This window comes from Ornithorhynchus anatinus, chromosome 15 (assembly GCF_004115215.2).
Source record: "Ornithorhynchus anatinus isolate Pmale09 chromosome 15, mOrnAna1.pri.v4, whole genome shotgun sequence".
Taxonomy (NCBI): domain Eukaryota; kingdom Metazoa; phylum Chordata; class Mammalia; order Monotremata; family Ornithorhynchidae; genus Ornithorhynchus; species Ornithorhynchus anatinus.
Window position 1 is genome coordinate 443,211 of NC_041742.1, and position 17,218 is coordinate 460,428.

At 67.0% G+C, this 17,218-nt stretch overlaps 1 protein-coding gene across 1 annotated transcript; it reads right to left on the reverse strand.

The window, feature by feature from the left end:
• Positions 1–75: 75 nt before the first annotated feature.
• On the reverse strand, positions 76–15,984 carry LOC103164904 (transient receptor potential cation channel subfamily C member 4 associated protein). The gene is given in 21 exon segments (XM_029080152.1): positions 76–270; positions 422–633; positions 636–729; positions 918–1,124; positions 1,237–1,349; positions 4,569–4,677; positions 4,916–5,056; positions 5,283–5,373; positions 5,670–5,753; positions 5,933–6,034; positions 6,500–6,558; positions 7,080–7,211; positions 7,387–7,523; positions 7,742–7,930; positions 8,266–8,467; positions 8,817–8,945; positions 9,361–9,416; positions 10,094–10,151; positions 10,788–10,904; positions 11,308–11,436; positions 15,873–15,984. Coding segments are annotated over 21 exon segments (2,643 nt in total). The 5' UTR covers positions 15,960–15,984.
• Positions 15,985–17,218: the final 1,234 nt, after the last annotated feature.

The window sequence follows — 17,218 nt, forward strand, 5'->3', positions numbered from 1 at the left end:
GGGGGGAGGGGCGGGAGGGAGGGGGTGACAGCTCCGAGGGCCCCGAGGGCCCCCCACCCCGGCCCCCATCCCGAGTCAGAGTGGACGGCCGCGGACGGCTGGGGGCCGCCGGGCCACCTGGTCCCCGGGGCCTCGGCGGGCCCGGGTGGAGGGTGGCCGGAACCGGCTCGAGGGGCGCCTTGACCGGCGGGGCCCGCCCGGGGGCCGTTCGCCGGGGGAAGGGGCGGACTCCGGCTCCAGCCCGGAGGAGGCCAGGGAGGGCCGGACCCCCTCCCCCAGACCAAGTCCCCGCCCGGGTTCGCGGAGCCCGCCGCTCCGCCTCGCGCGGCCGGCGGACCGCGGGCCGGCAAGCGGCGGGAGCGGCGCCCACCCTCTCTCCCCCAGGCCCCCCTCGGGGGGGGGGAGGGGAGGGAGACAGTACCCCTAAGCCCGCCCGGACCGGCCCCCGCACCTCGGGCGAGGCCCAGGCTTCCTCCACCGACGTCTCGGCGGGCGGGGGGTCCCGGGGCCGCGGGCCGGGCGGGGAGGGCAGCTCGGCCCGGGGGCGGGTCCGGCGGCCCGGCGCCCGGCGGCTCCCGCCGGGCCGGGCGTTCAGTCCCTCCGCGAAGTCTCCGTCCACGTCCCTGAAGGCCGGTCGACGTAGGCGCCGACGGGCGTGGGCGACGTGGGTCCGGGCTCAGCAGGGCGGGACACCGTCTCCTTCCAGTAGGTAAAGCTGATGCGGGAGCTCTGGGGAGGGGGGGGCGGGGGAGACGGGTCAGGGCGGGGAGTCCGAGCTCGGAGCCCGGTCCCGGCGTCCGGCTGCGCACCTGACCCGGGAGGCCTCCCGTCCCCGTGCCTCCACCCGGCCGCCTGCCCGGTGAGGGCTGCGGGAGGCGCCGGGCGGGGGGTCCCCCGGCCTGCCCCCCGGCACACACGTTCTCCAGGCAGCTGCCGTCTTTGTCCTTGTGCAGGTAATGCTGCTGCCAGAAGCGCAGGAGGCTGTGGAAGTTGTTGAGGACGAAGCCCGGGTACTTCTCGTCGGCCTCCATCCGGCGCAGCGCTCGCAGGTAGAGGGGCAGCTCGCCCCTCCGCCGGGCCAGCATCAGGATCACCAGGCCCGTGTTCAAGCAGCTGACGTTCTCCTGCGGCGGCAGCGGCCCCCCCGGACGTCGGCATCCCCTCGCCCCCCGGCCCCCCCGAGAACCGCGGGGGCTCCGGCCGGGGGCGGGGGGGAGGGCGGAGGCGGCGACTCACCTGAGTCAGGGTCTGCACGCGGATGATGCTGAGCAGCCGGAAAAGGAAGGCCGTTCTGACGGGCGGCTGGGACACGTGGGCCAGCAGGCGACACCCGGACGCAACCCGGGTCGCTGCAGGGAAGGAACGGCCCCCGGCTCGGCCTCCGGCCCCGAGCCGCCGCCCCCCCTCCCGGCCCCGGGGGGACGCCCGGACGGGCAACCGGGGGACCCATCCGAGTGGGGCGGTGCCGCGCGCTCACACCTCCCACCTCTACCGCCTCCCTCTCGGGGGCGTCCGCGGACATCCACCCGCCGGCACGGCATCTGGAGACGGGAGGGGGCCGAAGACCCCGCTCCAGACGCCGGGCCGAGGGCGGGGATGACCCGAGTCGGGTGACCGGAGGACGGTTCCACCGTCTCCTCGACGTATGACCGGATGACTTCGCTGGCCGCCCCCCGGGATCTCTCAAACCCCCCCCCCCATTCCAGTCCTCTCCTCCGTCACCCGCCCCCTCGCCGCCGCCTCATCCCCGCAATCCCGTCCCGGTGCCACCCCTCGCCCGCCCGCCCCCGGGCCGGCCCCCGTCAACTCACCGCCATCCAAACCCTGGCGCCGTCCCCTCCCTGGCCGAACCGCTCCCACCCGAGCTTCAGCCAGGTTTGGCCTGTGGAGCCCCTGCTCCATCACGGGGAAGCGTCCCTTCATCCTTGACCTGTTCCTGACTCAGTCACTCCTCCCCTCCTCCTCCTCCTCGCCACCACTGAAACCCGGCTGTCGTCTCCCCCGCTGCTCTCTCCAGAGGGGGCCCCGTCTTCTCCCTCGACCCCCCCCCCCAGGCTCACTGCGAGAGGAGGAGGCTCGGGCTTCCTTGTCGCGTCGCGCCGTCGCCGTCGCACCATCCCACCTTCCCTCTCCTTCCGTTTCCCCTCCTTCAAAGGCCGTACCGTCCAACTCTACCACCCGCTCCGGATTCTGGTGGATTCCAATGTGAGCCCTTTCTCGCATCGCTTCTCTTTTTCCAGGCCTACGGTGATCCTCGGGGACTTGGACATCCCCGCAGACGTTCCCGACGACCCTTCCGCTGCCCGCCTTCTAACACACCTCAACTCCGCTGACCTCCCCTTCCACCCCGCTCACCAACTTGGACACCCAGTCCCTCTCATCTCTAGCCACCGCGCAACCCCTACCCTCACCGACTCTGAGATGCCTCTATCCGACCACGGCTTTCTCCCCGGCCGATCTCCCACAGGCCTCCTCCCCGCCAATCACGACCGTTGTCTCACAGAGACCTCTTGATCTTCCTCATCTCATCACGCCCCGCTTAGCTTCCGTAGCGAAACTATCTCCCCTTGACGTCCAAACTGACGCTCTCGACACCACCCTCTCTGTCCGACTCGATTCGCTCGCTCTCCTGACCCTTCGTCCCTCTCGGACCGCTCGCCCACGGCCCCGGATCACACGCACAGTTCGCCTCCTGCGATCCGTCGCACGGGTCGCAGAGCGCCGCTGGCGGAGATCTAAGTATCGGGCCGACTTTGTCCGCTTCGGGTTTAACCTTGAGGGCTTCAACTCTCTGCCCTCTCCTCTGCCTGGCAGAAGGATTTCTCCGACCTTATCGAGACCCACGCCCAACACCCTCGCTAGTTGTTCCAGGCTTTTAACTCCACCTCAGGCCTCCCGTCCCCCCGCCTCCCCCTTCCCTGGCCCCCAGTTGCCCGGCCACCTACTTTATTAAGAAAATTGACACTACCGGGCGTCATCTCTCTAAAATCTCCCTCGCCGCTCCTCGACTCTCCCATCTCTCCCAGGAGTATCTCTGGAGGAGCTCTCCCGCCTTCTCTCCAAATCCACCCCCTCCACCTGCGCATCTGACCGCATTCCTCTGCACCTTATCAGAACACCTGTCCCCTCCCCTCTTCCCTCCCTGACCGCCGTCTTCAACTGTGCGCTCTCCAGTGGCTTCTTCCCCACTTTCTAACACGCCCAAGTCTCCCCATCCTAAAAACACCCTCCCTTGACCCCGGGGCTCCCTCCGGTCATCGCCCCATCTCCCTCCTAAAATTCCTCTCCAAACTCCTTGAGCGAGTTTGTCTACACCCACCGCCTCAAATTCCTCTCTTCCAATTCTCTTCTTGACCCCCTCCAATCTGGCTTCTGCAGAAACCGCCCTTTCGAAGGTCACCAATGATCTCCTTCCCGCCAAATCCAACGGCCTCTACTCCATCCTAACCCTTCTCGACTTCTCAGCTGCCTCGCACACTCGTCCACCACCCCCTTCTCCTGGAAACGTTATCCGACTTTGGTTTCGCCGACACTGTCCTTTCCCGGTTTTCCTCTCACCTCTCGGGCCGCGCTTTCTCGGTCTCCTTCGCAGCCTCCTCCTCTGCCTCCCACCTCCTGTGTGGATTCAGTTCTGGGGCCCCTTGTATTCTCCATCTACACGCACTCCCTCGAAGAACTCATTCACTCCCGTGGCTTCGACTCCCACCTCTACGCGGATGATACCCAAGTCTCCATCTCCAGCTCTGTTCTCTCTCCCTCTCTGCAGTCTCACATTTCCTCCTGCCTTCAAGACATCTCTACCTGGGTGCCCTCCTGTCACCTCAAACACGTCCAAAAGAGAACTCCTCATTTTCCCTCCCCGACCCTGTCCCCCCCGACCTTCCCATCGCTACGGACGGCACCACCATCCTTCCCGTCTCACAAGCCCATAACCTGGGTGTCATCCTTCTCTCCTCCCTCTCACTCAACCCACGTGTCGGATCCGTCACTAAATCCCGTCGGTCCCACCTTCGCGACATGGCTAAAACCCGCCCTTTCCTCTCCATCCAAGTGCGACCACGTTAATCCAACCGCTTATCCTCTCCCGTCTAGTCTACTGCACCGGCTTCCTTGCTGCCTCTGCAGCCTCCTGTCTCTCTCCGCTCCGATCCATATTTCGCTCTGCTGCCCGCATCATTTTTCTACAGAAACGTTCGGAACACGTCCCCAACTCCGTCCACCTCCACATCGAACGAGATTTCCTCCCCATTGGCTTTAAAGCACTCGATCACCTTGTCCCCTCCTACCTCTAGACTGTAAGCCCGGTGTGGGCAGGGACTGTCGCTCTTGATTGCTGAATTGTACTCTCCAAGCACTTAGTACAGTGCTCTGCAGAGAGTAGGCGCTCAATAAACACGACTGAATGAACGCTTCGCCTCGCTACTCTCCTACTCTAACCCAGGGCGCACCCTCGGCTCCTCTAACGCTAGCCCTCTCGCTCCACCTCCATCTCGGCTCATCAGGCCCTCGCCGCGGGCCCGGCCCTTAATGGCGGGTGGCCGGCCCCTAGCCGGCCCCGGGCGACTCACCGTGGGCGCCGGGCCGGCTCTGGAAGTGGTCCAGGGACAGCGTGACGCAACGCACCAGCATGTTGGAGTCCACCAGGGAGTTGTTGATCTGGTCCAGGAAAACCTGAAACTGGAGCCCGGAGCAGGGGTTGGCACGGCCTGGCTGTGGGGGAAGGGGCTCGGCCGGGGGCCCCCTCCCCGCGCAGACCCCCCCCCCCCAGTCGCCTCTGTGACCCTGGGGCTCCTGTTCCTCCCCGCGAGTAACCCGAGGAGAAGAGACACTCCCCAAACCTGAGGCTGTCAGGGACGTGCCGGCTCCGGGACCCTCGGTCTTCCTCTGCCCCAGAGGCAGGCCGGGCCAGCCTCACCTTGGCGTCGGTGTCGATGTACTCGTTGAACTTCCCGAAGGCGTCGGCGTTGAACTTCATCAGTTCGCCCAGGAGGTCGAAGTAGCTCTGGAGGACGTCCCGCGAGCGGCACTCGCTGTCCACGATGCAGCTCAGGATGTGCTGGGGGAGGGACGCGGCTCGGCCTCCGGTCTCCGTCCCCTCCCCCCGCCCCCGCCGGCCGTCCCCTCCCCCGGCCCCCGCCGAGACCCGCCCCGCTGGGTGAACCGAGCGAGTCCCTCCGCGCCCACACCGAGTCCCCGCCGGGGTTCACTTCCGGGAGCGGATTCCCACACCGGGTCGCCTCCCCCCGACGACAACGTGGGGGGCGGGGGGGGGGGACTCTCACCTCCAGGAGGCCCCTGTTCAGCAGGAACATCTGGTCGGCATAGGAGGTGGTGCCCCGGAGGAAACTCTCCACGGCCCTCGCCTGCCAAAACCTGCGACGCACGCCGCCACTGCTCGGGTTCCCCGAGGCGCCCGCGGTAGCCGCCCCCGCTCCGGCCCCCGCCCCGGCCCCGGGATTCACTTGGGGCGACGTCCCGGGTCAGGCGGCAAAGAAGCCAAAACCCGCCCCGAGCGGCTGAGCCTCCCGCCCGGGCGGGCCGCTGTGGGGGGCCTCTCCCCGGGGGGGTCCCGGGAACCGCCAGACCCGCTGCCCACAGGTCCGCGGCTGCCGGGCGCCCCCGCCGCCGCGGCCCGGCGTACCTGGCTCCCGCCCCCTCCGCCCGCCCACCTGAACGACGAGTCGGCGGGTTCCTTCTTCATCACCTGCAGCAGGCGGGTCAACAGCCCGAGACTCCCATCGCAGATCAGGCTCCTGGGGCACGGAGAAGCCAATCGGGGTCGGGGGGCGGCGGGGCCGGGCTGAGCCCAGACGAGGCCGGCCACCCCGGGGGGAGACGCCGCCGCCGCCCGCTCGGCCCGGGGCTCGGCCGGCAGAGGAGGGGGGGACGGGGTCGGGGGCCAAGGGGAAGCTGGCGTCTTTCTCGCTCTCACCGGTCCGTGTTGACAACCGCCTCCACCTGAGGGATGTTGGCCTTGCGGGAGATGGCGCAGAGCTCATCCAGCTCAGGGCCGTTCAACAACAGATACTTGTTCCTGAGACAGCGCAGGCAGCCGGGGGGCGGGAGGAGATGAGGGGGCGGGGGGAGGGACCGGGGCGGGGTACGGAGAGGCGGGGGGTGTCGGAGGAGGACCGGGGAGGCGGGAGGAGGAGGAAGGGGCTCCGTCTGACCAAGGCCCGGGGGGCGGGGAGAGACGGGGATGCGACGGACAACGCCCCCCACCCTGACCTCCGCCCGGCTCCCCGCTCGCACGTCTCGCCCGCCCTTCCCCTCCCGCCAGCCCCTCCCCAGGGCTGAGCGCTCCGCGGACCCCCGAAGGAGGGTCAGCCGCACCGACCCCCTCGCCGCCGCCCCGATCGCCCCAGAGGCCGGAGGAGGGAAGGGGGCAGGGGGCAAAAGGAAGAGGAGGGGAGAGGATGGGGGCCACGGGAGGGAGGGAGGGAGGGAGAGGAACGCGACTGGCGGGACGGGGGGAGAGAGGGCCGAGGTCCAGACTTACTCGTGGTGATCGCTGAAACTCTGGAGAAGTCGCAAAAACTTAATCTTCAGAGAGACGTCCTTAGACGGAGAGAAAATTGAGGCCGAGTGGGTCATTTCTCCAAGTTCTCTCGGGGCCCCTTGCACCCCGCGCGGTGTGACGGGGCCCGTGGGTAGGAAGGCCGGGGGGAAGGCCGGCAGCGGGGGGGGGGGGCCGGGGCCGCCGCACGAAGCCGTCGGCAGCACCGGGGTAGGAGGGCGGGGGTGCGACCGCGGTGGGAAGAGGGCAGGAGCGTGAGGAAGGGGAGGGCAGGATCGGCGGGGGGAGCGGACTCCAACGTCGAGAGCCGTACGCTGCCGTCCGACCGCGGGGCACGAGGTCAAAGCCCCGTCCGGGGGACCCCCCCCCCCCGCCCCCGGGACGGGGGAGACGGGCAGGTGGGCAGGAGGGAGAGGGGGCCGTTGGCAAGTCACAAAAGATCGTGACGGGCGGCGGTGCCCGCGGCCCCCGAGACCACCGGGAGCCTCGCAGGTCGGTGCTGCTCCCCGTCCCCCCGCCCCCTCTCCGCCCGCCCCGTCGCCGGGGTTGCGGGCGGACTCACGGGGCTCCAGTCGCAGTTCTGGTTGTGGCCGGGCAGCACGAGGGTGGGACCCGAGTGCTCCCTCCAGATGAGCTCCTCGAACAGGCGGTTCAGCCCGGGCACCAGCCGGAACTTGGCGAGCAGCGTGTGGACCTGCGGGGAAATCCCGAGCCCGAAGGGGTGGCGGGGGAGGGCGGGGGAGGTGGGTCGGCCTCGGGGAAGGGGGCCCCTTCTCACCCGCCCCGGCTCCATCCCCGCGACGCCACGCTCGGCCGGGCAGGGCGCGCCCCCGGGCTCCCCCCTCCGCCGACCCCGACCCGCCGGTCACCTGACCGCGCTGGCTGCCCATCAGGAGCACGCCCAGGATGTAGAGCACCTCCAGCTTGTACATGACCTCGTGCATGACCTTCATGGCCTGGGGCACCCGGAGCCGGGCAGGGGTCGGGCCGCTCTCGTCCGGAGACTCTAGGCGAGACGCTACGACGTGAGCACCCGGACCCCTCTTGGGCCGGATGCGACGCCGGCGGGTGAGGAGCCCGCTCCCCTCCCCGCGGTTGGGACGGGGCCGTGCGGAGCCAACCCCGGCACCCCGCCCTTCCAGGATCCGCCCCTCGACAGCCCACCTTGACAGAGCGGGGAATCCCGGGGACCGGCGGGGCCGCGGGGGCGGGAGGCCCGGGTACCTGAGCCGCTGTGGTCAGGGTCGTCGTCGGCCCCGGGCAGCAGCAGGTCCAGCACCAGGGCGTTGTCCATCCACATGTACCACTCCTCCAGTTCCTGCAGGAAGCTCGAGGAGGCCGCGCCGTCCGCCACCTTGCGGGTGGCCAGCTGGCACAGCTTCTCCACGAAGCCCGGGATCTGCAGGAGGGTGGCTGCCGCGCGGGGCGGCGGGGGCGGGGGGGGACCCTCAGCGGACCGGCCGACCCCGTTCGCGGGCCCCGCCGCCTCCCAGTTGGCCACGGCGGCCGGGCCGAGCGAGCCCGGGGTGGCGGACCCTGCTCCGCGAGACCCCGGGGCCACCCAACTCCGGAGTGGCACCCTCATCGTCTCCCCAGGCGGCGGGCGGGTCCAGCAGCAGCGAGGCCCGGGAGAAGGCAGGTCCTTCCGAGGCCGGGCGTCCCCTGTGCCTCCGGCGCCCGGCTCGGGCGGCACCGGCCGCCCCGTCACCCGGGCCCCCCGGCGCGCCCGGAGAGCGCAGGCCCCTCACCTTGGTTGACCTCGGCCCGGGAGGGCCCCGGGTCTTTCCTGTGCAGGGCGTTCTTGGCGAGCAGAGTGCGCTTGTCGTCGGAACCGTCGTCCTGCTCGGAGATGGTGACGGCCAGGATGCGGCACAAGTTGGCCAGCTGCTGCTGGTCGAAGCTGGACACCAGGGTGGTGAGGTTGGGCACGTCCTCCAGGCGGATGATCTCCTGCGGGGCCCGCCGGCAGAGTCCCTGACTTCCCGGGCCGCGGGCCACCGACCGCCAGGGCCGCGCTGAGGGCTGGGGGACGGGCGGGGGTGTGTCCCGCCTCCCCCCGACTCAGGGAGGGCGGGCCCGCCGCCGCGGGGCACAGACGGTGAGGGACGCCGCGGCCAGCGGGCACCGGGCTCGCCGCCCGCCGGGCCGAGGCGGGTCGCCCGCCGCCGCGGCCCGGCCGGCCCCGGGCCCCGGGAGCCCAGCGGCCCGCCGGGGCGGGGTGAGGGGCAAAACCGCTCCGACGGCCCCCGGGCTCGCCGCCCTGCCCCTCCACCGCCCCGCGGGCTGGACGGCGTCCCACCTTTCTAACTCCCAGGACGTCCTCGATCAGCGTGACCGTCTGTAGGAAAATCTTCTTGTTGGTCATCAGGGAGAAGAGGAAGGGGACGAAGTCTTCTCGGTCCGCCAGGCGCCTGGACACGCCTTCTGTCTGCCCCGAAACAACCCAGGTGCGCGGCTCAAGCACGACCCGACGTGGCTGACCGCCCGGGACCCAGGGGATCCCGCTGCCGCCCCGGGAGGTGGGCGGGGGGGGTCGGATCCCAGCGAGGTCGGCGACGGGCCCGAGCGACGGCAGGCGAGCAACCTCCAGAGTGTCCGGAGGGGAGGGGGTGGGGAGGGGGGAGGAAGCGATCCTGCCTGGGGGGCACCGTCCAGCCCCCTCCTCCCTGCCGGCCTAGTCCACCTAGCGCCCATGCCCTCCCGTCCCGGAGAGAGGGAACCCGAAGCCCGGCGACCGGGAAGCTCCGGGGGGGAAGCCGGGCCTCGTGTCTCCTGGAGACGTCGGCGCGTCGAGCACCGAGGCCGGGGGGCCGGCGTCCGCCGCCCCGGGCGGGGACACTCACACATATACAGGTGTTGTACAGGATGCTCAGACACTCCTTGGTCAGGTCGTCGCTGACTGAAAGTCGACAGGGAGGAGAGCGGCCGGTTACCGGACGTTCCCTCCGGTCTGGGGCTCCGAGGCCGAGGGCCGACCGGGCGGTCGGATCGACGGTGACCGGCAGCGCGGGGAGGGCCCAAGCTCAGTCGTCACGCGAGACCGCCCACGCGCCCTTTTTTAACCGGTAATTGTTAAGGGGTCACTACGTGCCAGGCGCCGCGCTAAGGGCTGGGGCAGACAGGGGCTAATCGGGTCGGACCCGGTCGCTGGGGGCTCACAGCCCGCACCGGCACGTTACGGATGAGGGAACTGAGTCACAAGGAAGTTAAGAGACTGGCCCCGAGTCACCCAGGGGACAAGTGGCAGAGCTGGGATTAAAACCCGAGTCGCCTGACGCCCAGGCCCGGGCCCTCGGCACCAGATCACGCCGCTCTGAGCATGGGAGGCCCTTGGGGGGGGGGGGGGGGAGGGGGTCCCTGGGTTAAGAGGGGGAGTCTCAAGGCGAAAGGGGATGACCCTAGGAGGTTGGAAGGGGATGCCGGGGGCCACTGCTTCTACCGGCTAGAAGTCCTCACCCTCATTCTCGAGGGGCATCGCGGGCTTCGAAAGGGAAGAGGATGGAGGGGGCGGTCGGTGGGGCCTGGGAGGGAGGAAAGGAGGAAGGAGGGGTTTAGAGGCGGCCGGGGCGCACTTACTCTTGGGCTTGGTTATCTGTGGAGCGAGCGTTGGTTGCATGAGGATTTCCACGAGGAGCTGTGGAAGCAAAGAATCCGCTTCAATCTCAGAAGCCACGTCAGAGGCGCCTTCCGGAGTCCCCCGCCGCTCCGCGTGGGCCGGCGGCCTCGGGCCCACCGGAGCCACGTCACCGGCGCCCGAGGCCAGGACGTTCCGCTGCGGCCTCCTCGGCCACTTCCCTCTAGACCGTGAGCTCGTCGCGGGAACCGGTCGGCTATACTGTCCTATCCTATCTTCCAGCGCCCCGCACACGGCGAGCCCTCGGGAAATCCAGCCGACCGACCCCCTCGCGAGAACGTCAGCCCCTCCGTGGCAGGGACGGAGTCTTGGACGTCCACCGCTCTCTCCCGGGCTCTCGGTCCGTAACGGGCCCCCGGTAAGGAAGGACTTTCGCCCGACCAAAAGGACGGATTCCCATCGGCTTGGGCCACGAGCTCAGACGACAGTGGCCGCTTTTAGGGGAAGGGAGCAGACGCACTCCGGCTCGGCGTGGAGCCCCCACCCGCGGGCCGGACCCCGGACCCGTCGGCCTCCCCGGGCGGTCGGCGGCGGGGGGGGGGGGGCCGTCGGAGCGAGGCAGGCCTTTGTCCCCCGACCCCCGACGCACGACCAAAGGCGCGAACACGCCCACGGGCGCCGGACGTCCGAGCTCACATCGACTCCTCCGAAGAGGTCGAAGGTGTAGGTACTGGGGAAATTGGATTCCCGTATGGCTTTTCTCTCCTCGGTGACGAACACTATGGCCTCGACGGACAGCAGAGGGGCGATCTCCTGGGGAGACAGATGACCGGACACCGTCCCCCGGAGCCTCACCCCGTCCAACCTCACTTGGGCACCGCTGAGAGGCCGGCCCCCCGACCCCAACCTCCCTGCCCCCGGTCCGCCGAGGCGGGCGGGCCCGCTGGCCGGAGGGGAAGGAGGGGAAGGGGGGTATCCCGGGGGGCACGAACCAGCCTGGGCATCACACGGACCCCTAAGGGGCTCCCGTCTCCCCCACGCTTCTTCTTCACGCCTCTCCACCCAAGAGGCAACGGAGGTGACTTCCCCAGGGCCGCGGCGACCCAGCCCCGGGCCCGTTCCACACGAGAACGTCGGGGAACCCCAAGGACAACCCCGCGCGGTGCCCCGGCCGGGCCCGCCCGCCCCGTGCCCCGAGCCCCGCGTGGGCCGTTACCTTGAGGACCTTCTGGCACTTGGCGAAGTCGCCGTTGGGGCGGCTGTTCCGGTAGAGCTTCCGGATCAGAAGGGGGATCCCGTTCCAACCGGCCCGCTTATCCCTCTCCTTCAGAAAACCCTCCGGGAGCTGCGGCCGGACAGCGGGAGCCCAGTTAGAGCCGGCCCGGGGCCCCGGCTTCGGCCCGAGCGGGGCAACGTTCCCGCCGGGGTCCGGGAGCCGACCCGTTCACAACATATTCCGCGCGGGAAAACCGGCCGTCTCCCCGACGCCGTCGGCCCGCGTCCTCCTCCCCGGCGGAGGATTCTCTCCCAGAGCCCCGGGGCGGGGAGAGGCTTGGGGGGGAGGGCGGGGCAGGGTCCAGAGGGGCTAAGCGGCCGGCCCAAGGCGGCCCTGTCCGTCGTTACGCTGAGCGCTCGGCGGAGTGTCTGGCACGCGGTAAGTGCTCCGACAAGCCGACCGAAAGAACGGACGAGCGGAGCCGGGACCCGCTCTCTCCGCTAGATGCTTTCTGCAGCGGGGCTCGGTGGAAAGAGCCCGGGCTTTGGAGTCAGAGGTCATGGGTTCGAATCCCAGCTCCGCCACTTGTGGGCTGTGTGAGTGTGGGCGAGTCACTTCACTTCTCCGGGCCTCAGTTCCCTCATCTGTAAAATGGGGATTGAGACCGTGAGCCCCACGTGGGACAACCTGATTCGCCTGTGTCTACCCCAGCGCTTAGAATAGTGCCCTGCACATAGTAAGCGCTTAACAAATACCAACATCGTTACCTCGTCTTCCCTCGCTTTCACTGCCCGGAGCGGCCGACGGACTTCAGACTCCCCGAGACCTTGATCCTCGGCCATCGCTCCGTCCTCCGCTTTCCCTACCTGCAATTCTGCGTCCCTCTCCTCCCTTTACACCTTTCGTCTCTCCTAAGGTCTCCGGGAGAGCGCTCTGCCTAAGGCAGGGGCTCATGACGGGCTCCTTTCTGGCCGCCGATCCCCCACCGACAATAATAATCGCGGTAATAGATGCTTACTCCGTGCCGAGCACCGCGTTAAGGACGGGGACGGATCCTAGATCGTCAGGCCACGCACGGTCCCCATCCGTGAAGCCCCGTGGCTCCGCGGAAAGAGCCCGGGCTCGGGAGTCGGAGGTCACGGGTTCTAATCCCGGCTCGGCCGCTCGTCGGCGGCGTGACTTTGGGCGAGTCGCTTCTCTGAGCCTCGGTTATCCCATCTATAAAACGGGGATGAAGACTGTGAGCCCACGTAGGACAACCTGATCACCAGGTATCCTCCCCGGCGCTCAGGACAGTGCTTTGCACAGAGTAAGCGCTTAACCAATGCCGTCATCATCACTACCATTGTCCCTCACGGGGTTCACAGACCGACTAAAGGAAAGGAAAAAGAGGGACCGAATCTTCCTTTTACAGTTGAGGAAACTGCGATGAGGAGAAAGCCGCACGGCGGAGGAGGGGGAGGCTGGGATTTGAACCCCGGGCCGGACTCTTTCCACCAGGCCACGCTGCTCCTCATCTGACTCTTGCTCCGTGCGGCGCGGCCAGAGGAAAGCCTGCGGCTCAGGGAGTCCGAACCCCTGGATCCCACCCTCTTCCAGCTTGCCCGGTCCGGGGAGGTGAAGGCGTCCGGCCAAGCGCCCGGGCGGGGAGCTCCAGCGGGCGGCCGGGGGAGCCCGTGATGGACGCCCCCCAAAATTACAGCCCCACGCGGCCGCCCGGCCCAGGTCGCCCCTCTCCGGCACGGCAGCCGCACCGCGCCGCCGTCTTTCTGGAAAAAACCGTGGGAGGCGGCGCGGCTTTGCGGAGAGGAAGGGCCTGGGGCTCGGGGTCAGGAGATCCGGGTTCTAGTCTCAGATCCGCCGGTGGTCCGCTCGGTGACCTTGGGCGGGTCGCTTGGCTCCTCTGTGCCTCAGTTTCTAATCCCGTAAAATACGGCTTCGATGCCCGTCCTCCCTCCTACTTCGATCGTGAGATGGGGACCGCGTCTGAACCGGTTGCCGGGTCCCTCCCAGACCGCTGTGCTTGGCACACAGTGAGTGCTTACCAAACACCACCTACCCCAGCGCTTAGAACAGTGCTCGGCACACAGTAAGCGCTTAACAGATGCCATCATCATCAACCTGATCACCCTGTATCAACCCCGGCGCGCGGAAGAGTGCTGGGCACATAGCGCTTACCAGATGCCACCATCATCATCAACCTAATAATGTAATAATAACGTTGGTATCTGTTAAGCGCTCACTATGTGCCGAGCGCCGTTCTAAGCGCTGGGGTAGACACAGGGGAATCAGGTTGTCCCACGTGGGGCTCCCGGTCTTCATCCCCATTTTACAGATGAGGGAACTGAGGCCCAGAGAAGTGAAGTGACTCGCCCACGGTCACCCAGCCGACAAGTGGCAGAGCCGGGATTCGAACTCATGAGCCCTGACTCCAAAGCCCGGGCTCTTTCCACTGAGCCACGCTGCTTCTCTAGCAGCGTGGCTAGAGAACCTCAACCCGATAACCTTGTATCTACCCCAGCGTTTAGAACAGTGCTCGGCACGTAGCAGGCGCTTAACGAATGCCATCATCGACCTGAGGATCTTGTATCAATCCCGGCGCTCGGAACAGTGCTCGGCACATAGTCAGCGCTGAACAAACGTCATCATCATCATCCACCTGATCACCCTGTAGCAACCCCGGCGCTTAGAACGGCGCTCGGCACGGAGTCGGCGCTTAACGGACGCCCTCGTCATCATCAACCCGATTACGTTGTATTTACCCCAGCGTTTAGAACGGTGCTTGGGGCAAAGTCAGGGCCGAACAAACGCCATCGTCGTCATCCACCCGATCACCCCGGATCAACCCCGGCGCTTGGAAGGGTGCTCTGCACGCGGTCGGCGCTTCCCGAGCGCCATCGCCGACCCGATGACCTTGTTGGTATTTGTTAAGCGCTTACTATGTGCCGAGCACTGTTCTAAGCGCTGGGGTAGACACAGGGGAATCAGGTGGTCCCACGTGAGGCTCACAGTTAATCCCCATTTTACAGACGAGGTCAATGAGGCACGGAGAAGCGAAGTGACTCGCCCACGGTCACTCAGCCGAGGAGCGGCAGAGCCGGGAGTCGAACCCGTGACCTCCGACTCCCAAGCCCGGGCTCTTTCCACTGAGCCACGCTGCTTCCCCATAACCCTAGCGCTGAGCAGGGCGCTCGGCACCCAGTCGGCGCTTGCCAGATGCCATCGCCAACGCCATGACCTCGTATCAACCGTCATCATCGACAACCCGATGACCCCGTGTCCACCTCGGCGCTTAGAGGATTAGACCGCGCGCCCGTCGAACGGCGGGGACCGTCTCTATCTGTTGCCGACTTGTTCGTCCCAAGCGCTCAGTACAGTGCTCTGCACGTAGTAAGCGCTCAATAAATACTATAAATACTATTGAATTAGAGGAGTGCTCGGCACGCGGCCGGCGCCGAACCGACGCCATCATCGACCCCATCACCTCGGATCCCCCTCCCCCGGCGCTCAGAAGAGTGCTCGGCACGTGGCGAGGCAGCGTGGCTCGGCGGAAGGAGCCCGGGCTTGGGAGTCGGAGGCCATGGGTTCGAATCCCGGCTCCGCCGCCCGTCCGCTGCGTGACTTCGGGCAAGTCGCTCAACTTCTCCGGGCCTCGGTTCCCGCATCTGTAAAACGGGGATTAAGAGCCTCGCACGGGACAACCTGATTATCCCGTACCTCCCCCAGCGCTCAGAACGGGGCCCCGCACGTAGTAAGCGCTTAACAAGTACCAACGTTATCTTTATGATTATTCCGGCGCCGAACAAATGTCATCACGAACCCGATCACCTCGGATCCCCCGCCCCCGGCGCTTAGGAGAGTGCTCGGCACCAAGTCGGCGCGGGCCAGATGCCGTCGTCAACCTGATCGCCTCGGATCCCTTCTCCCCCAGCGCTTAGCGGAGTGCTTGGCACCCAGCACCGAAGAAATGTCATCATCGACCTGCTAACGATGACGTGGGCATTTACGAAGCGCTTCCTACGTGCGAAGCACCGTTCTAAGCGCTGGGGGAGATCCAGGGTCATCAGGTGGTCCCGCGTGGGGCTCAGTCCATTTTGCAGAGGAGGTCACTGAGGCCCAGGGAAGTGACTTGCCCACAGTGACACCGCTAAGTGTCAGAGCCGGGATTCGAACCCATGACCCCTGCCTCCCCGGCCCGGGCAGATCAGGGCAAGAGCCCCTGAGCCCCGCTGCTTCTCTGACACCTTGGATCGCCCCCAGCGCTTAGCACATAGTGGGCACTGACCAAATGGCCCTTTTAACCCGCTCGGCTGGGCTCCCCCTCCCCCGGGGCCAGGCGGAGCGCTTGGCACAAAGTGGGCGCTGGAAAGATGCCCCTTTTAACCCGCTCGACTGGGCTCCCCCTCCCCCGGCACCAGGCGGAGCGCTTGGCACAAAGTGGGCGCTGGAAAGATGCCCCTTTTAACCCGCTCAGCTGGGCTCCCCCTCCCCCGGGGCCAGGCGGAGCGCTTGGCACAAAGTGGGCGCTGGCCGGAGGCCAGGATGGTGCTGTGGGGGCCGCGCACCTGCGCCGGGCGGGCCAGGCCGTGGCCCGTCAGCTGCCCGCGTCGCAGCCGGGCCAGGAGGTTGTCCGTCGCGGCGGCCGCCGCCATGGCTCCCGCTGCTCCTGCTCCTGCAGCTGCAGCTCCTGCAGAGAGGAAGCAGCGGCGCTACGGGGCGCCCGAAGGGCCAAAACGGGGCAGTCCGCGCACGGCGCGCACGGCACGCACGGCACGCACGGCACGCACGACGCACGCCCCCGAGGGCTGCTGGGAAATGTAGTCCACCCGCCCCCCCCCCTTCGCCTCAGGCCTTCCCCACCCCAAGCCGCCATCATTAATAATAATAATAATAATGTTGGTATTTGTTAAGCGCTTACTATGTGCCGAGCACCGTTCTAAGCGCTGGGGTAGACACAGGGGAATCAGGTCGTCCCATGCGGGGCTCACGGTCTTCATCCCCATTTGACAGATGAGGGAACTGAGGCCCAGAGAAGTGAAGTGACTCGCCCACAGTCACACAGCCGACAAGGGGCAGAGCTGGGATTCGAACTCATGAGCGCTGACTCCAAAGCCCGGGCTCTTTCCACTGAGCCACGCGTTGATATTTATTGAGCGCTTCCTCTGTGCAGAGGACTGTTCTAAGCGCTGGGGGGGGGGGGGGGGATCCAGGGTCATCAGGTGGTCCCACGTGGGGCTCCCCTTCTTCACCCCCATTTTCCAGATGAGGTCACTGAGGCCCAGAGAAGTGACTCGCCCACAGTCACCCGGCGGGCGAGGGGCAGGGCGGGGATTCGAACTCACGGCCTCTGACTCCCAGGCCCGGGCTCTTTCCCCTGAGCCACGCTGCTTCTCATCTTATCATTAGTCATAATATGATCATAAGCCTAGACATTGATAATACGAGAGAGGAAGTCATGATAATAATAATAATAATGTTGGTATTCGTTAAGCGCTTACTATGCGCCGAGCGCCGTTCTAAGCGCTGGGGTAGACACAGGGGAATCAGGTTGTCCCACGTGGGGCTCACGGTCTTCATCCCCATTTGACAGAGGAGGGGACTGAGGCCCAGAGAAGTGAAGTGACTCGCCCACAGTCACACAGCCAAGTGGCAGAGCCGGGATTCGAACTCATGAGCCCTGACTCCAAAGCCCGGGCTCTTTCCACTGAGCCACGCTGCTTCTCCAATGTTGGTATTTGTTCAGTCCTTGCCAAATAAAAATATACCATCTTATTCAATAAAAATGAATAAATGGTATTGGTTAAGCGCTTACTATGTACAAAGCACCGTCCTAAGCGCTGGGGGGATACAAGGTGATCGGGTCGGCCCACGTGGGGCTCACGGTTTTGTAATCCCCGTTTGACAGATGAGG